General features: G+C 44.3%; 2 protein-coding genes across 2 annotated transcripts in view; both read left to right on the plus strand.

Moving 5' to 3' along the window:
• The window catches only part of sptbn4b (spectrin, beta, non-erythrocytic 4b), a gene marked incomplete at its 5' end in the record, with an annotated part of 88,169 nt that extends 63,822 nt beyond the window's left edge, over nucleotides 1-24,347 (plus strand). Inside the window, 18 exons of the mRNA XM_080459790.1 lie at nucleotides 2,878-3,141; nucleotides 5,274-5,498; nucleotides 6,346-6,435; nucleotides 6,543-6,821; nucleotides 7,040-7,170; nucleotides 7,714-7,918; nucleotides 8,766-9,011; nucleotides 9,736-9,870; nucleotides 10,526-10,770; nucleotides 12,019-12,157; nucleotides 12,418-12,502; nucleotides 13,044-13,240; nucleotides 14,206-15,332; nucleotides 16,031-16,091; nucleotides 17,000-17,256; nucleotides 21,412-21,579; nucleotides 22,152-22,194; nucleotides 23,459-24,347. Coding sequence (XP_080315916.1) covers nucleotides 2,878-3,141; nucleotides 5,274-5,498; nucleotides 6,346-6,435; nucleotides 6,543-6,821; nucleotides 7,040-7,170; nucleotides 7,714-7,918; nucleotides 8,766-9,011; nucleotides 9,736-9,870; nucleotides 10,526-10,770; nucleotides 12,019-12,157; nucleotides 12,418-12,502; nucleotides 13,044-13,240; nucleotides 14,206-15,332; nucleotides 16,031-16,091; nucleotides 17,000-17,256; nucleotides 21,412-21,579; nucleotides 22,152-22,194; nucleotides 23,459-23,770 — 4,209 coding nt within the window. The 3' untranslated portion in view covers nucleotides 23,771-24,347. The remainder of the gene's footprint in view (nucleotides 1-2,877; nucleotides 3,142-5,273; nucleotides 5,499-6,345; nucleotides 6,436-6,542; nucleotides 6,822-7,039; nucleotides 7,171-7,713; nucleotides 7,919-8,765; nucleotides 9,012-9,735; nucleotides 9,871-10,525; nucleotides 10,771-12,018; nucleotides 12,158-12,417; nucleotides 12,503-13,043; nucleotides 13,241-14,205; nucleotides 15,333-16,030; nucleotides 16,092-16,999; nucleotides 17,257-21,411; nucleotides 21,580-22,151; nucleotides 22,195-23,458) is intronic.
• The window catches only part of kcnk6 (potassium channel, subfamily K, member 6), a 242,276-nt gene that overhangs the window by 121,841 nt on the left and 92,863 nt on the right, over nucleotides 1-27,572 (plus strand). The window lies entirely within an intron of this gene.

Genomic DNA, 27,572 nt, shown 5'->3' on the forward strand with positions numbered 1-27,572 from the left:
TCTTTCTTTCTTTCTTTCTTTCTTTCTTTCTTTCTTTCTTTCTTTCTTTCTTTCTTTCTTTCTTTCTTTCTTTCTTTTTTTGAGCGGTGGGAATGGCATGGACTAGCTGGAACCAGTAGATGGCGACTGCAGTTCAACCCACTGTTGCCAACTTGGTAACTTTCTCACTAAATCTGGCGACTTTTCAGGTCCTGTTGGCGACTTTTTTTGTGAAAAGCGACTAACGACAAATCTAGCGACCTTTTCTGGTGTTATTGACGACTTTCTAGTGTGTTTGGCGACTCTGACGTGAAAGCACGTATCGTTCTGCATTCCCCGTCGTCAGCGAGCAGCGGGTCCTGCTGTGAGCCCCTCCTCCGTCCCGAAGCATTCACAGACCTGCGGTCAGTCTTGACAGTACCTCCCTCCCTCCTGCAGCAGTCCCAGCTGCAGTCAGACGAGAGGAGATCCTCACCACACTGCGTCCACACTGAGAATGAACTGCGCATGCGCAAGGCCACCGCTGGTTTGCTGAGCAGCAAAAGGAAACACAAACAGCCTGTTCTGACGAGAAGCATTTTTAGACTGGCCGAAATTCCGGACCAAGGCTGGATTTGGTGGAATACACTTTGAATAAAATGTTGTTGGACCTCTGACGATGTGAAATTGTTGAAGAACTGAATAATAAGGGACCTTTAAATTCTTCCTTCCTGCAGTTTCAATGTGGATAAATGTTTCCGCTGGCTGCTTTCAGCCTTTCAGGAGATTGTAAGGAGCAGAGAGTACAGATTTTGGCGTAAAAGTAAAAAGCCCTCACAAAAATAGTTACCTAGATACTGTAGCAGTACTTGCCTTGTCTGGTCTGACGTCACGCAGCAGATGTGAGTGTTTGGAGTAGAAGCCTTTTTATCTCAGCAGTGTCCTCTAGTTTCCAGTCAGGAGGCAGCGCTGTACGTCTGTAGATTGAATGATACTGGGAGTGAGTCGCGGGGGGAGTTGTCCTCTATGGGTGAGTCACTGCTCCAGGATGCTTTATCGTTGGACTGAAATGTGAACTTGCCTCCTGCCGAGTGCCAAATGTTTGGAAAATTCAATCTTTGGCAGAAAAAGGGGGGCAGAATAAGACTCCCCAACCAGAGAGGCCAGGAACTCATTTCAGTTTCAATCTCAGCAACACAGCACGATTAATCCAAAAAGAAATATCGGTAAATTATGTTCCCCATTTTATTTGCAGTGATAAACACTTTCATCCTCTGGGTGGCAGTATTGAGTCAGTCTGTCCTGAGCGAACAGTCACAGTCTTGTGTAGTTGATTTGTATTCAAACACATTGTTGTGTTCATTGTTACTTCCTCTTTTTCTTATGTTTGACTTGGAACAGATTATAGCTGCTAAACTGACTTGCTGCACCATCTAGTGGGACAAAGTGGTATTACAGATCAGGCTGGGCTCAGACCAGATTTCTCAGTTATTCCTTTTACGGCAGTGGAAAACACATAAAAACCTTTGAGATGCCAACATTTGCAGCTGTTTGGTGCATTGGTATCTTTGTTTTGTTTTGGGGGTTTTTGAGAGCCATGAGAGCATACGTAAGCACATTTTGAAGAAGCTAGTGTCATCTTGAGTGAAAAGTGTTGAACCTCTCTGTGCTTGCGTTCATATCTCCTCACGCTGCACTGCAGTCACACAGGGATCCACTCACATTACATGTCCTGCTTTCAAAATTTGGGGACTACTCTCTGAAAGCTCTGTAGCTCCGACTAGTGGCCATCGGCTGAATGATGCTTAAACCCGGGACAGATTTTATTGCGTGTAGATACTGTATTCCTAAACAATTTTTTTCTTCCTACATTTTCTTTGTTTATATGTTCTTCTCTCTGAAACACACTGCAAACACACAGTGAAAAGAATGAATTTCAATGAGATGGGGGAGGTATTTCACTGCAGGAGGCTAAATGAAAAATAAGGGAGTAGGTGAGTGAAAGAAAGAATGTGTGTGTGTGTGTGTGTGTGTGTGTGTGTGTGTGTGTGTGTGTGTGTGTGTGTGTGTGTGTGTGTGTGTGTGTGTGTGTGTGTGTGTGTGTGTGTGTGTGTGTGTGTGTGTGTGTGTGTGTGTGTGTGTGTGTGTGTGTGTGTGTGTGTGTGTGTGTGTGTGTGTATGGGTCTCCGTGGCTAACAAGGGGTCCAGAGAGAGAGAGAGAGAGAAGGGGGAAGATAATTTATGAGGCATTTAAATAAGATGAGGTTTATTCTCTTTACACACAGAAATTAACACAGACTCACACTCACACAGACCCTTGACCAATTCTACATCCATGCATCATTATCTCAACCAAAGATCCATTGAATCTTTTCGAAGGCGAAGAAGCTCAAGATTTTGTTCTTCTTTATATTTTGGCCTTGGCCAAACTTGAATAAATTTCTATTTAACAATTCTTTTACCTATTATTAGCTTCCTAAAACTGTGAGTAATATGTATCACAGCTTCAGTCAGACAGCACTTTTCTAAACAGATTCAAAAATTTATTGAAAAAAAGAAATACATTAGAGGTTGAAAAACAGTGAAATCAGTCATTTTATTATCTTTTTTTTTTGTCTTTATTGCCGTCATAGAATCTGATTTTCACAAAAAATGGCACATCATTTTATGTGAAGAAATGATTAAAAATTACAAATCACTGCAACTGTGTGGAGCAATGCTTAAGTGGTACAAAATATTTCTATTCTATTCTATGCACAAATGTCAAAATTATCAGAAGAATGCTCAAAAAGAAGGATGAAACTGCTAAAATCACAAAAAAAAGTCTCATTTTGTGATAAAGGTTGCAGACCACTGGAATAACTAACTGTCACACCTGTAATATTTTACTCTGATGGAAGCTTTCCTGTCCCCACCCAGGAGGGCCAGCAGCTGATCCAGGAGAAGCCGGAGCTCAGCCCGGTGGTCCGGAAGAAGCTGGAGGAGATCAGGGAGTGCTGGCAGGATCTGGAGAGCACCACTCAGGCCAAAGCGCGCCAGCTCTTCGAAGCCAACAAGGCCGACCTGCTGGTGCAGAGCTACGAAAGCCTGGACCAGAGGCTGGGCCAGCTGGAGTGTCAGCTGGTCTACGTGGACCAGGGACAGGACCTCACCACTGTCAACAAGCAGCTCAAGAAACTCATGGTACGCACATGACAGCGGGGTCTTCCCCCGATTCATTCAACTTCCTGCATGAGAAACAGAAGAATCAATCAGATCTCAGGCAGCCAATGTCTGCCTTTCTCATTTTACCAGGAAAAACCGCTATAAAACTATTTAACTGTAATCAAAGACCAATTGTTTCCCATCTTTTTCCAGATTACGTCTAACTGAAGCTGTACACACTCTCCCTTATTTTGCCAAAAATATAACAATGAAGTCAAACATATTCAAACACACTCACTCAAAGCAACATGGCAAAGGCCTGATCTACCAAAGCTCTATATGCTTAGAAAAACAAGTGAAAACATGGTTCTGCACACGCACACACTGTGGAAGCTGAAATCTATTGCATGAGATGTGTAATTTAGTTACATTTTTTGCAGGATCTTAGTAAATAAGGGTTATTTTTTTTACATGTGCATGTCTGATTTGGACAACCTCACAGCAGGAAATGTCCCAGCCCCCCCCTCAGATTTTAAAAGGTCAGAAATCCATAACATAATATAAAATAAACATTATTTATCCTTAACAAGGGGGTTTTGCATGTCCATAGAGAGAAAATCCTATTTCTTAATTCCAGCTGAAATTTACCATTAAGTACATTTCTATTTAACATGCTTTCATTACGCCAATTAAATGTCATAGTTCACTTCTTTCATTATGCATTGTTTTGGTACTTTTTTTTTTTTTTTTTGGGGTGTTCTTGCCTGATTATAGAAGTCATATTACACAAAGTTTACTTTCTAAAGGTTTTCCAACAGTAACATTCGTCCTCACACCTGGACTGACGCCCCAGAAGTCAAGAAAGTCTGTCCTCTCTCTATACACTATAAAGTGTGTTGCTTCAACCAGCCAATCAGGAATCAAACCCTACATAGTGTCATTGGGGGTTCAGCCAATCAAGGTCGGACCTCCGTTTGACCCTCCCACAATTAGGCAGCTCTGCTCTGGCACATGGCACCACGAGAGGAAGTACTTCCTCCACTTCCCAAGATGGGCATGTGTGGGTGGAGCCAATCCAGCTCACACAGACACAGCAGATTCTGAATGCAGCTCCTATGATCCAATATTCAAATGGAGGAAAATCAAGGAAAAGCTGGATTCGGGGCAATAAACTTTGAATATAACGTTTTCGCACCAACAAGACCATGTGAAAGTTTTGAAAAGCTGACCCTTTTAATATTTAAAAGAAATCATGTGTGAAAATTACTGACAGCGACATTTGTAGTAGCCATACACCTGCACAGATTTCTGTTCGGCTTCTCTTGTTTCTGCAGATGCATTTTCTTCTTCTTCGTTCATACCAACATGATTACTGTTTCATTTTGTGTTTTTTTATGTTTTTTATTACATTATCAGTCATCATCATTCATGTCAACCTATTGAACATTTGTAAGAGTTTCATCCCAAGATTGTTGTAGAAATACTTAGTTTTTTGATGATATTGATTTCACCTGTCAGTTCTCAGTTCAGTCATTTCAGTACGAAACACGCAGTGTTGTAAAAACTCCTTTACTTCACTTTTACTTTTGTAAAAGAAACACAGAGTAAACATTAAGTGTTTAATTATTTCCACTGTGTGATGTTGGGATGTAACTCTTCATTCATCACTGAAGCTTTAGAGGAGTTAGATTTTTTTCCACGGCAGGTTTGACTCACAGATTCATCCTTTCACTCCTTCATCCCTTCACGAGACATCTCTCACTTCTCCTCTCCCGCAGCATGCCGCTTACAGCTTCCTTTAGCAGGCCGTCATTAGCTCTGCTTTCCCTCACCATCCTCACTCCAAACCAAACTCCACTACCCAGCATCCATCCTGGCTCGGGGTACAGTAACCTGCACTACGTACACTCCATGTCTGTCAGACGTCTCTTCTTCTGCTCTTGTTTGCTACTTTTCACTGTCATCTTTTGTTTCTATTTTGATCCCTTACACTAAAATGAATCCTGCAGTAATAAACTATTAAATAAAAAATCTGGACGATGTGGCGACATTATCACTTTCTGTCTTCTCTCCCATGATCACATGTTCCTCATTTACCTCTTACACCTGGTTCCTCTCTGCACCTTTTCTCGTCGGCCTGATAACTCACCCTCCCTCCTGCCTCCCCTCAGACCATGGAGTCGCAGATGGAGGAGTGGTATAAGGAGGTGGGGCAGCTGCAGGCGCAGGCCGCCACCATCCCGCAGCAGACGCAGGTGAAGGAGACGGTGGCGGGGCGGCAGTCGGCTGTGGAGGCTCGCATGGTGCGTCTGATCGAGCCGCTGAAGGAGAGACGACGCATCCTGCTCGCCTCGAAGGAAGTTCACCAAGTGGGACGAGACCTGGAGGACGAGATTGTGAGTTTGAGGCTGCCAAACAAAATAATATATAGATGTACTCACCATTAGTAAGTTTGTTAAGCCACTAACAGAGTGGGGAAGACTGTTGAAGATTATTTTCAGTGAGTGTCGCACGTGATTTCTCTATTGTTAGTCTACAGCAGTCATGTGACTTTGGGTATTGCTCCTATTGGTCATCGAGCTATGAATCTGTCCGGAGTAGTCCTGGATCACCGCAAACAAGCAGGATCAATACATTTTAGTCCTGAACGAGTCCTGAAATATCTAGATATATTGACATAACCAGAATCGCTCCCGAACTAGTCCAGGACCGATGAATTCAATCTGTTAAGGTCGCAAACAGAGCCCGTGGAGTTTTTTCAGAGATAAAACAAATCTGTCCCGATCCGCTCTGTATGCGGCATGATTTACGTTTCGTTTAAATTTTCGTTAAACCAAAACATGTACCAAAATATGCCTAAAGACTGTGGTGTGAGTTATTGTACAAGATGTCCACACAAAAGCAAAGCAGTAATCAAAACAAAGGGTGGCTATTTTGAAGAATCTCACATATTCATTGTTCTGATACCTTCAGTGAAAATCTACAATGTAAATAGTCCAGGAAATAAAGAAGAAAAGTCGTTGAATGAGAAGGTGTGTCCAAACGTTTGACTGGTAGTGTAAATAACCACTGATACAAAATGTTAGATTCCCGTGGGCTCACCATCCGCAGGAAGGTTCTTAATTGGTGCAAAGTGATCTGGGTGACGGTGGTCAGACTGCCACCCGGAAATGGATAAGCGGAAAAGATGAATGAATGAACAAAATGTTAGAATAACCACTGCTGTGTGCTTTGCTGTTGCAGCTGTGGGTGCAGGAGCGCCTCCCGATGGCCATGAGTCAGGAGCACGGTTCATCTCTGCAGGCCGTCCAGCAGCTCATGAAGAAGAACCAGGTGAGAAAACCAAAGGAAATGATCCTGAAAGTTCTTCCGTTGCACCTGCTCACAGTAAACCATGGAATCAGAAGTTGCTCAGCCTGTCCCGCTCCTTCCTCCCGCAGACGCTTCAGCGAGAGCTGCATGGCCACCGGAGTCGGATCGAGGACGTCCTGGAGAGGGCGGGGATCATCGCCTCCATCCGCAGCCCCGAGGCAGACTGCGTGCGGGCCGGCCACGACCAGCTGGCCCACCTGTGGGCTCTGCTGTGGGCCGAGACGGAGAGGAGGCAGCTGGTCCTGGACGCCATGTACCAGGCGCAGCAGTACTTCTTCGACACGGCCGAGGTGGAGGCCTGGCTGAGCGAGCAGGAGCTGCACATGATGAACGAGGAGAAGGGGAAGGTGCTTCTATTTTTAGACATTATTTACATTTTCATACAATCATATAATTCATATTATCTCCTATTATAATCTGCTCATGCAGTCGCAGCAGAATATCTGTTATACTTTCTCATCATGACTCTAGGATTTGTGCCCAGAGGCAGGCTGGAGGATTTGTGCTGTGTGTATATCCTATTTTTAAAGCGTCTCTGTATGTCGTCTCCTCCTCCTCCCACCAGGACGAGCCGAGCACACTGCAGCTGCTGAAGAAACACTTGGTCCTGGAACAGACCATCGAGGACTACGCCGAGACCATCGGCCTGCTGTCGCAGCAGTGCCGACAGCTGCTGGAGATGGGCCATCCAGACTGGTGAGGACGTAAACACATGCACCCACTGTCTGATCCACGTTTTCTCTCATCTCGTCCTCTCAACACAGGAATACCTGTCATTCTTTTCAAGCACTGTGGATTTTAAACCTTCTTCTGGATTATTCTTGATGCATGGAAGGCAGAAAATAATTCAACTGTCCTTTAATGTTTAATGACCAGCAGACTGATTCATCCATCCAGAGTTGTTTGGAGCAGGAGCCGATCACAATCACACACACTCACACCTACAGACCGTTTAGAGTCACTATATAATCTAACATGCATTATGAAAGGAAGCTGCTGTAACGGGAGAATAGCCACGCAGGTACAGGTAGAACATGCAAATTGCAATCGTTTTCTAGACTTGACCTTGAACAGTTAAACATGGGACTTGAAGCATTGCAGTTGGTCTGACTGCATTTTGCTGGTCCAATATTGATTCATGAATTATACAAAAAGATTTTTAGACAAAACATCAAATGTCACATCTTAGCCCTGTAGTGCCATATGAATTCCCTCCAATGTTTTTCCTCTGTCGCACAGTGAATTCATCAGCAAGCGTCAGTCGCAGATCGACCGCCTGTACGTGTCCCTGAAGGACCTGGTGGAGGAGAGGAAGAGCCGCCTGGAGCAGCAGTACTGGCTCTACCAGCTCAACAGGGAGGTGGACGAGCTGGAGCAGTGGATCGCTCAGCGGGAGGTCGTTGCCAGCTCGCCCGAACTGGGTCAAGACTATGAGCACGTCACCGTGAGTGTGAATGTGTTGTTTTTCTTCTTTTTAAGGCAAGAACAAAAATTTCACCTAAAAAAAGGTCTCACTTGAACATCGGGTCAAGTCATGTCATGTTGATGTCAATTCAGGTCAGGTGTTAATGAATCGGAATATGTCATGTTGTCATGTTTTACATTATTCATAAAGCACTTTCATACAGTAAATACATTAAACTAAAACAAGAATAACACGATTAAAAAAGGCATTATAGAAATAAACTGTGGTGCACTTGACATCCTAAAATCTCGGATTATTTGGTTCAAATAATCTGATATCTTATCTTCTTTACATGCTAATCAAAAACACTGAATTTAATCATCGTAAAGATCTGTGTGTTTGTGAGTTTGTTTCTTCTATTTTCACAGCAAAATTACTCATTACATCATTATTCTTTTGTTAATTTTGTTTTAAAAATATATTATAGTGGTATTATAATATTTTCGATGCTATTATTATATCATATAACATACCATTGCATTTTATTATTTCTATTTAGATCATACTAATTGATAGTAATAATAGTAATGATAAACATGCCATGGTCTAATATTTAAGTCATGTTGTCATTTGAAGTTGTTTTATATTTTATGACGTGATGTAATGTGCCATTATAATATTTGATGTCATATTAAGTTATGTTTTGAGAATGATGGTGTGTAAAAATGAACCAGTTATTTGCTACTACAATGTCATACTAAACTGTCCTCTACATACAGTATGTGCAGTTCTGGAATCCATAACAACAAAACTATTGTTAATTTAAACATGTGAAATGATCTTTATTGTTTATGTTTGTTTCCCTCCTCCGTCGTCTCCCCGGCAGGTCCTGCAGGAGAAGTTCACAGAGTTCGCCTCCGAGACGGGCAGCGTGGGGCAGGAGCGAGTGACGGCCGTCAACCAGATGGTGGATGAGCTCATCGACTACGGCCACTCGGAAGCGGCGACTATCGCCGAGTGGAAGGACGGGGTGAACGAGGCCTGGGCTGACCTGCTGGAGCTGATGGAGACCCGCGCGCAGATGCTGGCCGCCTCGCATCAGCTGCACAAGTTCTTCGCCGACTGCAGAGAGGTAATCGTCTGTAAGGCACCTCAAAGAGAACCCGTCATTATTTTCATTTTAGTAATTCATTTCAGGCATGATAAATAAAACGTTCTTAGATTGAAATGAAATAACTAACACACACACAGATACACGTCGACCACGTCGGCCCAAACTCACAAAAGACAATTATGTATTAATACAGCGTAAGAGGAATTTTTACTTCTGTTCTCGATTCCATTTTTCCAAAAGTGGTCTTTTAAAAAAACAGTATCTTCACGTCTACTTTTCCCACCTCTGTATTTATGTTTGCGTCCTAATAACAGGTACTGTTACAGGTTTTTAAGATGTCTATACAACAGCTGTTTCATTCCATGTGTTATTATCTTAACACATGGAATTAAACCCATCGCGGCTCTAATCAGTAGTGTTACAATTTCAGAAACACAATGAAGGCTTTCCATAATCTTTCAAAGTCTGCCAATTTGTCCTTAAAATTATTTCAACTCCTTTCAAGATGTAGTGTGTACATAATCTATTTCCACATATGAGTCTTGTAAATGAAGGGGGTCTTCTTATATTTAGTGCCGTCTTATATTCAGACCAACGCAGTGTAGAATTAAATTATATAACAGTAAAATCTGAAAGCACTTTATCTCCACCAACATGAATTCATACATAAGAAAAGCCTGTTCATCCCTCATACATCACATATATGATGAGACACTCGCTCACCTTTGTTGTGTTCCTCCAGGTTTTGACTCAGATCGCAGACAAACATCGAAGGCTGCCAGAGGTCCGGGCCCGGCAGGGCAGTTCTGCTAACACCAGCAGCCTGCAGAGACTCTTGCACAGCTTCGAGCAGGACATTCAGCTGCTGGTCACACAGGTACACACACACACACACACACACACACACACACACACACACACACACACACACACACACACACACACACACACACACACACATATACACAGAATACGTATCTTTCAATAAGCTTCCAATAATTCTGTTATTGTACAGATGTTGCTTCATATTTTGCAGTATGGGGAACTTGACCTCCTAAAATCTAAACCTGACTGATATTCAGATTATTTGATATCTTTAGTTCTCTCAATTCTAATAAAAGCTGCTGAAGTTAATTATTTTGTGATTTAATTAGATTACATCATAATGAAATGTTTTTGTATTTTAGACTTTGTTTCTTTCATTTTCATAGAAAGATTACCTCCTTACTCTGCATTTAATTTTGCTTTATCTCGTCTCTGTCACGCACCTGGGGAACAGAAGCCGTGGTACTTTTTTACTGAGGAACGGCGCAAAAAACCCCCCAAAAAACAAACCCACAGCTGCTCTGTGTGAACTGCAGCGACAGAGCCTGCACCGTTTGGACCTGACTAAACACAGCTGTCAAAGCAGCTGTGGCTTGTGCGTCATTAGAAAAACAAACTCCATCCCTCTACAGTTTTTTTTTGGTGGTTCTTTTTTTACATTTCAAATCGAGCCATTTCCTTAAAAACCTCCTTGCACACTCTCTCAGGTGCGTCAGCTGCAGGAGAGCGCCGCCCAGCTCAGGACAGTGTACGCCGGCGAGAAGGCCGAAGCCATTGCGTGCCGCGAGCATGAGGTGATGCAGTGCTGGAAGGAGCTGCTGACGTCCTGCGAGGAGTGCCGGGTGCGGATCACCACGGAAACGGACAAGCTGAGGTTCTTCGGGATGGTCCGGGACCAGATCATGTGGATGGAGTCGATCATCTGTCAGATCGGGACCGGAGAGAAGCCCAGGTACCTACGGCGCGGCTACAAGAGCGCAAATGGCTGTCTATGAACAAGGACGTGGGGGGGTTATGCATATTTTATGTTTGTGCAGCACGAACTTACAGATTAGCAGCAGATATTGTACACCAAAAACAGCCCATCCATCCATCTGTGAGGATCTGGTGAAGATCACACTGCTCACAAACAGAGACATTCATTCATTCATTCATTCACATGCTCAAGTTCAGTACTTATGACAAACGTGTCCTTTGGATCCCTGTAAAATTAACAACATACTTTAGTCATCAGTATATGCTGTTCTAAATATGTCCACTAGGGGTCACACAGTTTCAGTAAGAGCTGAGGTGATAAGGAAATAGTAAGACCTGCCAAAGCCTGACAAAATAGCATCTAATCTATGTTGGAGTAAGTATTGAAACTAATGGCTGCAGAAATCCTGCCATGAAACATCAGATTACCATGAAGAGAAAGTCTGTAACAGGGAGGGTTCAAGAGGAAAGTGCATTAAAAGTGCACAAAACAAAAATATTTTCTGCACAAAATTTCAACTTTTTTTCACTAAAATTAAAGAAAAACTCGAGAGCTGGGTGTTTTTCCATTATTTTTATTTGTATTTCAACCGGACAGTGACCCCTGAACTTTGACACTCCCGGCTTAGAGTCACCACTCAACCTACATGTCTTTGGATTGACTGACATAAGCCAGAGTACCTTGAAAGAAATCCACACAGTGACAGAACATGCAGACTACACTCAAAAAGATCTTGTGGCTCACCATAACCCCAGGGAATCTGAATTTTAGGTTTCAAGTAGTGATTGATAAATAGGATGATCTGCAATAGCAAAGAGGTCATTATTGCAATCTGTCTGAGTGACAATATGAAATTATAACCAAAGCTAATAAACACACTGATCAAACAACCAACCACTGCTTCAAAAAATAATCTGTATCTTGTGTCACTGACCTGCCACACACTGCATGTTAGAGAGAAAGAAAACATGACAAATGACAATACACTGCATTTCTTTATTTTATCACAAGCTTTTACTATTTGTCAGACTCTTGAGATCTATTATTTAAAACTTTTACAACTTCCGTTACTAAGCAGCACACTTCTTTCTGTGCAGTGTAAAAAATGTGTGTGTGTGTGTGTGTGTGTGTGTGTGTGTGTGTGTGTGTGTGTGTGTGTGTGTGTGTGTGTGTGTGTGTGTGTGTGTGTGTGTGTGTGTGTGTGTGTGTGCTCGCTCGCTGCAGGGACGTGTCCTCGGTGGAGGTGCTGATGAATTATCACCAGAGTCTGAAGAGCGAGGTGGAGGCTCGCAGCCGGAGCACCCTGGAGTGTATCGAGATGGGAAAGACCCTGCTGGCTGTGAGGAACCCTGCAGCTGAGGAGGTGAGCGCCACAAGTGACCTCAAAGATTAGAAACTTTGAATTGTTCAAAACTAAACTTTTGAGTAGTTGGATTAGTGTGTTGAAAATGTTATAATGGTTGTGAATTGAAAAAATAAGTCAGTTTGAGAATAAACTGCTAAAAATGCACTTGATCTTTCATACATAGGATGAGTTGAACATTTATTAAAATATGTTGTCAAGTGTTTTCTTTTTAACTTGAGAAGTGAGCGAAGCTCTGATGCTGTGACTCTGCTTCTCAGATCAAGGAGAAGCTGGACAAGGTGATAGCGAAACAGCATGAGCTGACAGAGCGGTGGGACAAGCACTGGGAATTCTTACAGCAACGTGAGTTCAAACACATCTTTCATTCAACTTTAACTACAGTGCTGCGCCAAAGATTTCTATCTTTAGATAAAGTCAGATCGAAATGTTTTGGAAATGAAGTGATCGGATTCATGTGTGGTACTGTGACTTTTGCTGTTTCTGACCTTGTTCACCTCATACAGGAGGTTTATGTGGATGTAAAGTTTCATCCATAATTTACACGTTGTCTCGCCTTCTCCAGTTGCTAATACTGATTTTCTTTCGTGACGTGAAAGTCAAATCACATGTGGCATGAATGTTCAGTTGGAGGTCGCTCTTTATGTTCTGTTTGTAAGTTAGTATCATGTACAGTATGAAAGTGGCCTGGATCTGATTTGTGTTTTCAAATGGTCTTAAAAACATCAGACGTGAGCTACATTAGAAAATCCTACTGAGCGCTTGAATTGTTCTACATGCCATGATGTGTTGGGCTGCAGGTAATAGAACAGATCAATGAGCAGTTAGAAAATAGAAATGCTTAGTTATGTGTTTTATTTCTTCTTCCTCTTCTTCCTGCCCGCAGTGCTGGAGGTGCACCAGTTTGCGCAGGAGGCGGTGGTGGCCGAGGCGTGGCTCACCGCACAGGAGCCGTTCATCAGCAGCAACGAGCTGGGCGCCAGCGTGGACGAGGTGGAGCAGCTGATAAGACGACACGAAGCCTTCCGCAAAGCGGCCGCCACCTGGGAGGAGCGATTCAGCTCACTGCGACGGCTCACCACGGTAATCACCACTGACGCTGTCACCGTGTGAATTGTTCGTAGCTCCTGGAGAAAGACGCTTCATAAGGACATTGAAAGGTCCCATATGATGCTAAATTGACTTTCCAATGGTTTTCTAACAGTAATATGTGTCCCCGTAGCCTGTATGAGGCTCCAGTTGTGAAGAAAGTCTGTCACCTCCCTCACTTCCCTCAATTTTTGGCAAATGTGTGCTCATACAGGTGATTTTGAGATTTCCCTTCATTACATCATATGGGGAAATAACAACTCCCTCTGATAGTGGAGCTCTGCCTTGCTGATATACTGAATAAATTCAGTATAATGTGAAAAACTGTAACAGTTAGCAGGAGCTCGCATTAGCTATTTGGTAGTTACTATAAAAACACATACGACCAAACTAAGTAATGTATTCAGACACACAATACTTTTAACTCAGGAGTCTTCAGGAGTCTCTCCTTCTGGGTCAAATTCTGGTTCAAACTGCTTGAACGACAGCATTTCTACGAGTCACAACAAAAAATTGGGGGGGATGAACTGGTTTTCCTGTTAAACGGTGACGGAGTTCCTTTGGTGTCCACCATTGCTGCTAGTAACAACGTATATTAAAATAAAACTCACAAAAGTTACGACACTTCGAAACTTCATTGTAAATCCTATTAAACGGCGTTTGTCATGACGGCTAAGGATTGGGGATGCTAAATGGTCACCATTTACCAGGGAAACCACTTAATCTTAAACACCGTAAAGCTCTTCTCCCCGAGAGGAGCCTGGAGTCGGCGTGGACAGACACAGCTTGTACTCAGGAGAATCACTAGAGGGACTTTTAGACTGAAATTCAGGACCAAGGCTGGATTTGTGGAAATACATTTTGAATCCAATGTTGTTGGACCTTTGACGATGTGAAAACATTGAAAAACTGTCTAATATGGTAACTTTAAGTGATTTGGTGAATCTGCTCCCCTGCAGGTGGAGAAGTTGAAAGCAGAGCAGAGTAAACTGCCCCCGACGCCTCTGCTGGGGCGAAAAGTCTTCCTAGAGCCTCAGGATGCGGCGCCCAGCCCCTCCACTCTCCCCCGCCTCCCCATCTCGCCCGTCATGAGACAGACCATCTACGAACAGAACGAAGTCAGCTCTCCTCCCTCGCCGTCGCCAGCCACGCCTACGCCCTCACCGTCCTCTGTGGCTCGGCGGCTCGGCTCAACGGTCGCCAACTACACGCCTGTGATGAACGGCTCCAGTTACCGGCACACCTTGGAGGCCCGGCACGCCAGCACCAGCGGCGGTGGCGTGGTGGGCCTGGCTGCAGGTCTCGGCCACCCCGCTCCTTCCTCGATCGCGTCTGTTGCCACGGCGGCCATGTTAGTCTCGGCCAATCAGGTGCGGGAAAGCACCAGCACGGTGAGAGAGCAGGTCACGAAGGCCATGAGCCACCTGCAGCCGCCTCAAGCGGCGAGGGAGCCGGAGGTCAAAGCGTCGCCATATCTACGGCAACCGAAGATCAAACACTTGGACGACGCCGTGACGCCGCTGCTGGTGGCCAGCCGGCTGGAGAGGGCCCGGGAGCGGGAGCGAGTGAGGGAGAGAGACACAATGATGGGGGAGATCGGGACGGAGAGGGCGGAGGTGGCGGTGATGGCCGAGGTGGTGCTTCAGGAACCCACCCGGGAGCGTCTGCACAGTGAGCCCAGCAGAGGGCGCCGGGCGTCCAGGAACGACCCTCTGGGCAACGCTGAGCCGCAGGTGCAGACACACGGCTACCAGCGGGACCACCGGATAGAGCGGCAGCTGTCCAGCGAGCAGCTGATCCAGGCGCGCCGGGACGAGCTGCCTCAGGAGGTGTGGAGGGAACACGCCGAGCGGCGGGAGAGACGCACGCTGGAGAGGCAGACGTCCAGCGAGCAGGAGGGCCAGGGCAGCCATGGGGGCCACGGGGGCCACGGAGGCCATGGCGGCCACGGGAGCCATGGCAGCCACGGCAGCCACGGGAGCCACGACAGTCGGAGGAGAGAGCGAGACCGACACCGGCTGGAGAGGCAGGAGTCCAGCGAGCACGACACAGGGAAGGAGCACTCAGACCGACGCTCAGCAGGAGGGTGAGACCGAGACACTTCGATGGACACATTAGTTATGAATCCCAAACATAATAATGTTGTTTCCTCAGATCTCAGACATTTGAACTCTGCTGGGCGTCCGTGTCCTTTATTTCAGCGTCGGAAACTCAAAGCGGCTTCGAGGAGTTTTGTTTTTGATTTGGCTGGAACTTTTTACAGCATACGGAAGTCGTTCAGTTGTTTCAATGACCCATACAGACAGTTCTAATACATGTTCATATGTCAGCGTCAGCCCGTTCTAAGAAATTAAACACCTGTAACCCTCTATCCAGGAGTTTCTAAGTGAGAAAACTCATTCTGAGTTAAGGATTCAAAGAAACTACAAAGTGGCATCATTAGAGGTGAAGAACTCCAGTTTTATGAGTTTCACCATTTTGGATCATTTGAGTTCACACAATGTCAGTAATATTGTTTAAAAGCTTTGAGTGGGTTACTGGTGGTGGTGTATATTTCAGATATTCTGACCCAAAACACATAAAAAAAAGAATAATCCATAAATTCTGTTCAATGGACCCCCATGTGAAAAAATATCAACTTATTTCCTGCTTTATGATCTTCTATGCAGGAATTTCATGGTGAATCAACATGAAGAAAAAAAAAATGAAAACAGTTTTACTGCCATAATGTGACTTCCTGTGTGATTGTCTAACTGCTACTTTATTTTATTGTTTCCCGTACAGAGAAAAAAGATCCACGATGGCAGAGATTGTGGAGCAGCTACAGGAAAGAGAAGCCGCACAGGTCTGTGTGTGTGTGTGTGTGTGTGTGTGTGTGTGTGTGTGTGTGTGTGTGTGTGTGTGTGTGTGTGTGTGTGTGTGTGTGTGTGTGTGTGTGTGTGTGTGTGTGTGTGTGTGTGTGTGTGTGTCTGTGTTTTCATCTCATCGACTGAACATAAATATTAAAACTTAATTATGCTGATAAAAGCAAATGCATTAGTTTTTTTAGTAGATAGATAAAGTTATTCCTGAAGACTTTCTAATGGGAATCACAGCCAAAACAAACACATACAGCATCACAGTCTTTTCTTATAAAGTGACTCTTTCTTTTGTCTATTTAGTAGTGTTTTACTATTGAAATTCGACTATTTTACAACAATATTATTCTTTCATTCATTTTAGCTGAATTAAGATTTTTCATCCAGACATTTATTGACTTTATTACTCAAATATAACAACATGAATTTCACTCACATGAATATCGGATGCCTGTGGTCAAATGTGTATTTTTATATGTAACGCACATTGTATGTATTGAATATATCGAGCCTCTTATTGAACATGCTGTCATTTTTTATATAGTATTGTTTTATATGTATTTCATTAAAACAAATGTCATTGTGTTTAAGATTAGCTTGTTATCAGTGTACCATGCAGCTGCAGGACAACAATAGATTCATCCATTCATCATTCCTCTTCTTGAGAACCAGCATGAACTTTTGCACTAGTTTGACCTTCAGTAGCTCTTCTGTTGCCAGAGCTGCAGATTAGTAGATGCTCTCTGACTCAGTCAAAGACAAAATGTTCGCCTCGTGTCTCATCTGTTAGATTTGATGATAAAGAGACGATCGGGGACTTTATGTTTTGGCTGATCAGTGTCATTCACCCGATGGAAAAAAAAGTAAACTTTGATGGATTGACTCCCCCCCCCAGGCCCGTGGTGAGGTGCCCCGCCTGCCAAACGGGTTACCAGAGAAGTCTTCCCGTCTCGAACGGCCTCGAGCTCGGGACAGACCCAAACCACGGCGCCGGCCTCGAGTCAAAGAACCCGGAGAGACGACGCGGCGGTCCAGGTCGGCTCCGGCGCAGAGCAGCCCGGCGGTCCCGCAGCCACCGACGCACACAGCACACCACGAGGGCTTCCTCTTCCGCAAGCTGGACATCGAGAGCCTGAAAAAGAGCACCAATAGGTGGGTGTTCAGGGTCACCCCGACTGTCACGGCAGCCGGGGAAGATGGCGGGCGGTGTAGACGTGGAAGAGGATGTCGCTGTCATGAGATTCAGACGAGTGTGCGGAAGTTCCCCTTTATTTACCAAGTCTGTGTGTCGTGACATTGGCATTTCCTCTGTTTACTGATTTGAAGAAAACACGATGGCAGGGGCATGACTTTAGCATGCTAAGCTAAGCAGCTAACACACTCTGCTGACACTGCGTGTGACGATCCAACGGCTGCATGACGAACACCGGCTCAGATGACACGTGGCTCCTTTCACAGATGTACACTGGCCACACCCACCTCATTACTGCTGCAGCTCCGCAGCTGATAAGAAACCCAGGAGGCGTTAACGCCGTCTGATACTGTGACAAACATTAGAAAGTCCTGCGACCAACCGAAAACGACACCAGCCTCAAAATACTTCAAATGCCTTGTATATTCAAACTCTGCCTGTTTTTGTTATGGATAGAAAACAAAATGATATCTGGATAAACAGAGAGGCTTCTCAGGGGTTACGACACATGCATTATTTTGTCTAAAAATAACGTCGATTCTAAAGTCAAACTAATTCAAATGTCTCTGGATTGAAGCAATGGCAGAAAAAAGGCTTCTCTTTGTACAGAAAATCAAAATACCAAAGCAGAATTTGACTGGACGAATAAGTGAAAATGATGACATGATGTGAATTTTTGTTTCTGTGACAGAAAATCCTGCTTGAACTAAATATCTTTTCCGCAAAGATTGTAGTTTAACAGTCACTTCATGGGGAGTTTAACGTCTTCTAAAAGCAGCGTTCTTTTTATTTTGTGAACAGATCAGATGAAATGCCGCAGCGACGTCTCCCTACGTCTGTTTGTGAGCTCAAGTGCAGAACGCAGCAAAAACACCACAGGCAGCAAACTGCTTTATTATTCTCTGCAAAGCACCTGTCAGTTTAAATCCATCCTTAATAGTGAAAGAAATGGTTAAATACAAACAGGAAGCAGCAACAACTGTAAAGTTTTCAGAATAAATATTTGAAATTAAAGTGCAGGAACTGTAGAATAAAATAATCAACATTATCCAAAAAACAATAACTGAGTATAAGATATAAACAATCTTACCCTGAAGGGCATAATTCAAGTAAGGTTGTTGCAGAACCAGCTTTAAAGCTTTAAAACTGAATGTTTGAACTTAAAGTGCAAGAAATGTAGAAACATTAAACATCAACATTAGTATCTTTATGATAAAGCACGGACTGTAGGATAGATTTGGATCAGTCACTTGGATTGGCACCGTCAGTCATATATCCGATCTATTAATGGCGTCCATATCGGATCTGATACCAAGATCGGATCGGATCGGTCCCGTCCCTAATCACAACACAAACGATCCATAACAAGAAGTGAAGAACCACCGCATGTATAGACAGCCCGCATGGCGCTTATGATGCCTTCTGATCCAAACACAGCCCATTGAGTGGCTGCTGTGGCGTCTCACACACACACACACACACACACACACACACACACACACACACACACACACACACACACACTAACTTCCACAGATGACCACGCTGCTTCCTCCAGAGAGATGCCACCGAGTCTCTCTCTCTCTCTCTCCCTGCACTGCCCCCTGGTGGCTGGGCTGACCACGCACAGCTAAAAACTCATCCTCCCTCCCCCCTCCAGCTGTGGATGAGTTCCCGCTCACTCGCCCACTCAAGGCAATGGATGATTGTGTCGTATGTACATGCCCTGTTATGTACATGACAAGGTAAAGCATTATCCCGAATGGCTTCAGCCGGGACACGTGTGAATCTACAAGCTGCTCCTGGTTTGGCTTTCTGTATTCTCTCGTTACAAAGAAGGAGAGGATAAAGGAGGCCGGTGAGGAAGAACTGAGATTCAACTTGTCTCCGTCTCTACCTGAAGAGACACTGAGTAAGATGTGTGCACATTGATACCCTGGTATTACTGGTCTCAGTCATGTGACAGGACACGATGCGTGTGAAAGGTGTCTACTGTATTCAGGGGCGTCATTTGTACAGCCTGGGGGCTAAAACCTCCATCAGAAGAAACACGAACTGAAAAGAAACAGCTATTTTTGGTGAAAACACAGATGCTTCATGCTGAAGGCGGCAGAAAATTTGCAGCTTGAAAGTTTTTGGCCTACAAAATCCACTTCTCATGAAGGAACTAACAGGAAATCCATGAGTTCGTAAGGTGAAAGAACATCAACCGCAAACTTTCTCAGAATGAACTAGATCAGCGTTGTTACTCGTTATAAATCGACTCACTAATATAACTCCTTTTTACCACCTCAGCTTTACACTGTTAGTCACATTCATCCGTTTACACACGTTCACACACCAGTGGTGGTGGTTGACATGACAGTTTTGCGCATCAGTGCCCAAGGACACGTCACCAAGTGGAGTGAGAAGGGAAACTGAAAGTCCAACCTTGTGATTTGAAGATGTCCTGCTCGACCACCTCGAGCCACACAAAACACACGACTGTGCATGTATGTGGATAAACATAAAAACACATTTTAGGAGTGCAGAATAGATCTTTGTCTTAGATTAAGTTTTTCTTTCTAAGATCAAAATGTTTAAAATGCTTGCTCAGGATTGTGGTACAAATGTAATTCCATATTTATGAAGGAGGTGCGATTAATGAAAGTAGAAGGAGGGATGTCAGATACAGAATGAAAGAGAAACTGATGAAAGAGCAATAGGTTGAGGTTAAAAATGATTTACTATACGCAAATAGAATGAACACAAAGCTTCATGTTTTTGGTAAACAAAGTTAACTTAATCATCTAATTTTGTAAAAGAAAAAAGAAAAAGACCAGATGAAATTCCATGATAGATTGAAGCCGCTCTGTTGCAGAGATTTACTCTAGTTTTTTTTTTTTTTTTTTTTTTTTTACTTTTAAAGAAAACACACCCATTAGCAATGGGACCTATTACCGACTGTATGGATCGGCTGTTGACATCATTGTCTCATATTTAAAAACTACAGGGAATGTGGTGTTCCTCTCACATTTACCAACAAATGTCTGTTTACAGTTACTCCAGTGAGTTTCACTCTCAATGCAGTGAGTCGGGTTAGAAAAGTCTCGCATGACGTTTATGGAAATATATGAATCGCCGAAAACTGTAAATATTCATCTTTTCCTAACGCTCACACTTGTGACCTATAATAGATACGATCATGTAGACACCTTCTCACATGCGCTTTTTATTTTATTCTTGTGGCTATTTTTCAAACGGTGATATTAAAGTGCACACGGATGCTCTGAGTAATGGCCACAGTCCTGTGTAAATGTTTCAGGCACTGACCGTAATGGGTGTTTGTGTATTAATTAGATGTGCTCGTATTTTCCTTACCAATCAGCACAATTACACACATTTGCATTTTGTAGTATTTAAAAAAAATTTTTTAACAGAATCTTAGCAATTGATTTTTCTTATAATCGACTCTCAGCTTCTTCTCGTTCTCGGTGAAATTGGAGCTGAAGAACTTCTCGTCCTCTTTGGAGCTGAACACAGTTCTGTGTCAGTCCGGTTGACTTTTCAGGTGCCTGAAGCGTTTATGTACCACTGTGTATCTCGGTATCAGCAGATAACGGGAACTGCTGGGTGCATGTGAACTCGCTCACAGAGGGAAGTAAAAGAAAGAAGCATGCGGGGATGTAAACGTGTTGCCAAAATGACGTTTAATCGAACTCCTCTGTGTCTTTCCTCCTCCGTGCTGCTGGCTGCTCCTCTTGTCTCCTCCAAGGTAAGTCATATGTGTTTATAGCAGCACACAAGCCGTATGTAGCCCCCTCCATCTCCCATCCCCCCCCTTCGTCTGTGCGTGCGTCTGTCCGTCCGTCCGCCCGTCTGTGTTGGTTGGGCAGTGTGTTTCCTGCTCCCTTCTCGGGGCTGGTCCATGCCGCTTACCTACCTGTCTGCTCTGGTCAGGTGAGTGAGGTGTTAGCTTAGCGACTGTGACTCTGCAGCTCAGCCTGACTAGGAACGTCTCCCCCTCCCCTCCCCTCCCTTCCCCTACCTCCATCCCACCCTCCTCCTGTACCTTACCCTCCTCCTCCTCCTCCTCCTCCTCCTCCTCCTCCTCCCACCTTCCCACACCACAGCAGGTCTTGGGTCAACCTGTACTGCGTGCTCAACAAAGGGGAGATGGGTTTCTACAAGGACGCCAAGAACACCGCCACGCCCTACAACAACGAGCCGCTGCTCAGCCTCTCCCACTGCCACTGCGACATCACCAACGGCTACAAGAAGAAGAAGAACGTCTTCACGCTCAAGTGAGGAGCTGCCTGCGTGCCGTTCTCGGGGACAAATTCAGCGGGTTGACATCTCTGACATCGTCTTAGGGGCTGTCCACACGAGAATGCCGGTTCACTATAAACAAGCCGTTTTTGGCCGCTCATCCCCACGAGGCGGCGTTTTAGAAGCCCGAAAATGTTTTTGTTTTTTCAACACGGGTCCCAGAGTGGGGAAATTCTAAAACCCCGGCTCGGCTGTGAGGTCTGGCCGGCAAAGACGATCATCTGTAAAAATACGATGACTCCCCCCCTCTCCTCCCCACCACAGTCCGCCATGTCATCTAATAACCACAACAATGGTGGACGACGTGCTGTATTTGTTTAGTCACAGCGCCCCTAAAGACCTGGCATATGTACTACATGCCCTTAAGCCTCGTGTTGAGCCGTGTTCATAGTGACGTGAGGACGGAATTTATTTTGAGAACGCTGGGGAGAAAAAAAATCGTTTTGGCTCTCGAAGTCGGGGCCTCAGTCTCCCTGCAGAACTTTCCTGTGAAACAGTTTGATCCTCCACTGTTAGAAAATGTAAAATTCCTCTTCTCTTGTTGCAGAACGAAGGACGGCAGCGAGTTTTTGTTTCATGCAAAAGATGAGGTGAGACATTTGCTGCATCGTTGATGAAACCTTGAAGGAGAAAAAATAGATTTGACAGTGTTTAACTGCTCAGGGATCCATCGCTGTGTGACAGTCATGTTGATGAATCTTTTGAAATACTGGGGAACCCTTCAACCATTAATACTTATAAAGTGTTTATTATCCTATTTTCCTTTTAATAAACCATGAAGTCCAACTAAATTACAAACGTCTTTGACAAAGAAGATCTGGCCAAGGTAGCAGCTGTACAAAACCAAGAGGTCAATAAAACAAATGCACAAATGAAAAATACAAGAGAAGGATGTCTATTCAAGGACATTAAAAGACAGGGACTTTCCATTTTTCTCTGCAAACAATGACAAGTATTATTTATTTCTGAAATAAAAGCCATTCTACAAGGAACCTTCTCATTAGTCCATACTCACAAGCAGATGTAAAAAAATTTTGTCATGTCAAACACATTGAGGGTCTTCACCTAAATCATTCAGACAACAATTGATGCCAATTGCACCTAATGAAATGCACAGTGCCTTTGACAGTTTTGGTGCTTCGGTGTGGGAACCTGGAAAGTTTCCAGTGGGAAAAGTTCCTTTTCCCAATTGGGAGTGTTTACAGAAAGCAGCCAACATGTTTGCCACCTTGAAATCTGCAGATACGTCCTGAACAATTTCCCAAAAAGCAAAACACACTGATGAAAACATGTTGGTGAAACTGAGAATATTGATATGCGAAGCTGCTTGTTGTCGCTACTGAAGCTGGTCTCATGATTATAGTCTTTTCACTTCCATCTGTGAGACAGCTTCTTTTAAGAAATACCATTTCCCATGGAAAAACTTATTAGTTTCCAATTGGGAAGTTCCCAGTTTGACAGCATTTATACTGTACTGTATGTATTCTTACCCAGTTGAGAATTAATATTAAAACTGGTCTGGAGCTGCTGTATATTTATTAGACTAGAACATAAAATAGAAACCATGTTTACTGTTTGATAACAGACTGGTGTCCAGTTAGACAAGTCACCACTTTTCCATTTCAGTTCCTACCGAACGCATCAAAAGAAAATGCTAATAGTGTTTTACATCATTATGAGAAGCCCTATTGGAACGTTCCAGAACTGCATCTATCTCAATGCTACTTAATCCTGTGTTCTGTGACTGTCATCACTTTTAAAAAGACGGGACGAAAAGCAGAACTCATAATGTATGGTCACTTTCCGGGTGAATAGTTGTTGTAAATGTTGGATCTGTGTCGTCTCTCCCGGCAGGACGACCTCAAAGCATGGGTGACCAACATCACCGCCAGTATTACGGAGCACGAGGAGATTGCCAAATGGGGTCAGCCCCAACCAACTACCTCATCCACCGACGAGGGCACGCGGCGCGACGGCAGCAAAGCCGACAACCGCTCGGACCGGGGCGGCGAGCGCTCGGACCGGGGCGAGCGAATCGAGCGGGCCGACAAAGAGAAGGAGAAAGAGAAGGAGAAGGAGAAGGAGCGGGGCGAGCGCTCCGAGAGGTCGGATCGGGGCGGGAAGTCAGACGCGAAGCGCTCAGAAAAGTCCAGCAAGAAGAAGTGACCGCGGCAGCAAATCGGCCGGGATTAAAGCGTACAAACTTCGATTGGGAGGCGGGGCCCGAGACTGATAGGGACCGCCCCCTTTCCTTCTCTCCGCCTCCAACACGTCAACACAGCAGCTGTGTTTGGATGGAAAGTGACCCAGGCGCTCTCTCATAGGACGGGACAGGGACGGGTTGGATTCTCTCTCTGGATCTCTCTTCTGTGTCTCTGTGAGAACACACAGAAACACCGTCGCCCCCTGGTGGCTGCTTCAGAGGACTGCAGAGGGTGGAGCTTTGTGCCGCCGGGCCCTGCCGCGGGCGGGCAGTGGCGGCACGATAGAGAGAGAGAGACGGGACGACTGGAGGCTGTTACTGAAAGCTGGTAGTTCGATAAATCGTAGCTCATACTGTTCCATGTTTGTTTTTTCTATGAGACGAGCTGTATCTGTATGTATTTCCTGTCTGTCCGTCTTATCTACCGTATCTATCCGTCTGTCAGTAAGTCGAGGCATCCTACACTTTGTCTTATTACTCCTTGGAACTTGAAAGAGATTGAAATTATGCCAAAATACATTTGATTCTTTTCCCTCCCTCAATTCATTTCATCTGTCTCGAGGTCCAAAGTTGAGCCTCACCTTGACAACATTCATCTGCTTTTCCTACAGAGGAGGATGACTCGAGAGGAGAGAGGAAGGCTGAGCAGAGCATGCAGAGATAAGTTATTACAAGTAGATCGAAAGGCCCCAAAACTCAACCGCAGTCCTCAAAGTCACAGTTCAGATCTGTTCAGAGGAAGCAAACACAGCTGCTCTCCTGCGTTTGTGCAGGATTCATGAATTGATGAAGATCTCAACACAGATTCAGTCTCACGGTGTCAATCTGTGAGCTAAAGTTCCTACAGTTACCGCTGTGGTCTTGGTTTAGTGCTCGGATGAGTAAACGATAGTAAATCTGGTTCCCAGGAGCTTCACCATGAAGGGATTTATTTGAATGAAATATCTCAAACAGAACCGTAACTTTTCCTTCAGATCAGGATCATTTGTGTTCAGTGTTTTTTGGTCATAAGCACAAAATCAGTTTATAATGGAGGAGATCTTCAGGGCTCTGAAACAGCCTCGTCTTCTCTTTTATTTGCTTCCAACGTCAAACTGATCGTCATCGCTTCTCTTTTAATTTACTCACACACCTGTTGCATCTGTTTTTATAGTGTGTGTGTGTGTGCGCTGCTGCTCTCTGTTCCCAGGGTCTCCATAGCTCTCAGGTTCTTTGTGTGTGTGTGTGTGTGTGTGTGTGTGTGTGTGTGTGTGTGTGTGTGTGTGTGTGTGTGTGTGTGTGTGTGTGTGTGTGTGTGTGTGTGTGTGTGTGTGTGTGTGTGTGTGTGTGTGTGTACGTGTGTTCCACACATACTTCATACGTTCATCCCCTCAGACGCCGCCGCCTCAGTCTTCCAGATGTGACATAACGCTTCTACACACCAGTGTGTACTCGTACCTTTGTGAGGAGCATTGTGGGCGTGTCGCTTTACGCAGAGAGCATGAGCTTGTTTTTGCACTTTTGGGAAAAAGACAAAATACCTGCCCAAAAGAAATGAAAGAAAAACTAAATCCATCCAGGCACTATTGAACCAGGAGCGTTCATCTCAGTGCTGAACATGGTTCTTTAATGTGGTAGATGTTCATCCAGCAGCATGATGGAGTGCGAACGTGTTAAAAGTGCAAAAGAGAAATCATTCACTTCAGTTTTGCCACTTCCCAAACTTTCTTACTACTTTTTCCAACGTTCCGCCCACCTTTTTCCACACTCTTCCTATTTTCCTGTTTTCTTTCTCCACTCACTTTTCCAGTTCCTCATTTTCCCGCTTTCCAAAATTCTTCCCACTTTCCTATATTTTCTTAAAATTTCCCAACTTCCCAGTTTTGCATATTTTTCCACCTTCCTATTTTCCCTCATTTCAACATTGTCTTCTCCACACGTTTCCACTTTCCTCTCCTGAAGTTTCTGCTTTCTTCCCAGCCTTCCTTGAGTTTCCTGTTTTATCGCCCGTTGGCGGTATTTAAGGTTTCCAAAATGGCCGTATGCGTAAAGCCTGATCCTCACACAGACACTGTCACACACTGGTCAGGTAGAAATTGTCAGATGTTCTGAACGCGCTTCAGAGTGTAAAAGGTCTACGGAGTGATGAATAAATGACAAAGTGAACGAAACTGATGCACTAACGAAAGCCAGGAAGTCGGAGCGACCAAATACTCAGCCGGTGGGTTCAAAACTCTTTTCAGTTCAATGACTTTGCATGTTTTTCTGAAGAAGCTCGTGTCCGCCGCCCACCGACTCCTCATCTGCACCTCGTTACACCTTTCACTTCCTGTAAAGTCACCACGAAGCCATAGCCAAGAGCCGTCAGAGCGTGGAACCGGCTGACGCTCGGTTTCTCTCCGGCCCCGGTACGTGCATCCCTGTCAGATTTGTAATCCAGCGTGAACGCTGATAGAACATCATTCCTACTTTATGATAGAACATCATTCCTACTTTATGATAGAACATCATTCCTACTTTATGATAGAACATCATTCCCACTTTATGAAAAGCTCCTCCACTGTTGCTTCAGCATGTTGTTTCTCTTAAAGTCCAACTGAAACTCCTCCATGTGCCGCTCTGATAGGAATCTCTTCAATCTGCAAACGACTGTCATGGCTCTCTGGGTAGATGATGGACTCTCTGATTTCAGCTGAAAGTTCTGTAGCCCCCCCCCCCCCCCCCCCCCCCCGACACACACACACACACACTAAAACTGAAGGGTTTTTAGATATTTTTGAGACATTTTGTACATGAACAACATAAAAAGACCCTTTAATGAAAATCAACTGAAACACTCTTTCTTGACAAACTGTCAAGTGATTTCATCAATATTGTTCCCAATTAAAAAGAAAAAATTTTTGTCAATCCTTGTCAATATCTGACACAACGCTTCTTGGTCTCGTGTTAAAAATGTCATATTTCCACGGAAACAATCTCAAATCTCACAAGCTGCTTGCACTCGGTCATCCGTTGTATAAGAAACCATTAATTCCCCGTTGTTAACGAGACCGTAGCGGTGCGTTGGGTTTACGATACCACTCCACGTGTTTCACAAAAATGACTCATTTGAATTTAAAATCTGCAGGATTCCGTGGAAAGTTGCCATCCCTGTACAGTTGACAAAGTACCCGTTAAATCTTCATTCTTCATGTACTTCCTGGTGAAACGGTGTGAATGGGCTCACTGCTGCCCCCTTCCCCCGGAGAGGAGGAAACGCTCGCTGGGGCGTTGACGGTTGTATTAACGCGATTGGAAACGTATCAGAAACCCTACAAGCGTCAGCGGCTGCATGCTAGAAGTGTCCTGGTGAATCCTGTCATGATCATACACATAGTTTCTTTTCACCTAATCAAGTATTATATTGACATAAAATACATTATGTTGGAATAGCACGCCCCCTGCTGCCAGCAGGCATCACTTTCTGTGATTTGCCTAAGAGGATGGAGCGTCCCGCCCCGTGTTGGAATAGATTCATCAACACTTCAGATACGTCCTCCCTCACCAGCATTAGGTGGCTTACTTAAAACCAGTAAAATTCGATTTTTACTCTCGGCACTGAAAAGATGAGAAAAGATTCACAATAAAAACTTGTGAGGTGAAAATATGATGATTGCTTAGTGAACATCAATGTGCATTAAAACAATGATTGAATGCACGTGGATTACTTTAGTTTTTTTTAACAATTCACACCCTGAAATGTCTCATGTAAACTGAACACTAACATCATGAGACATTTTCCACAAA

This window comes from Lipophrys pholis (genome assembly GCF_963383615.2).
Source record: "Lipophrys pholis genome assembly, chromosome: 3".
Lineage (NCBI taxonomy): Eukaryota > Metazoa > Chordata > Actinopteri > Blenniiformes > Blenniidae > Lipophrys > Lipophrys pholis.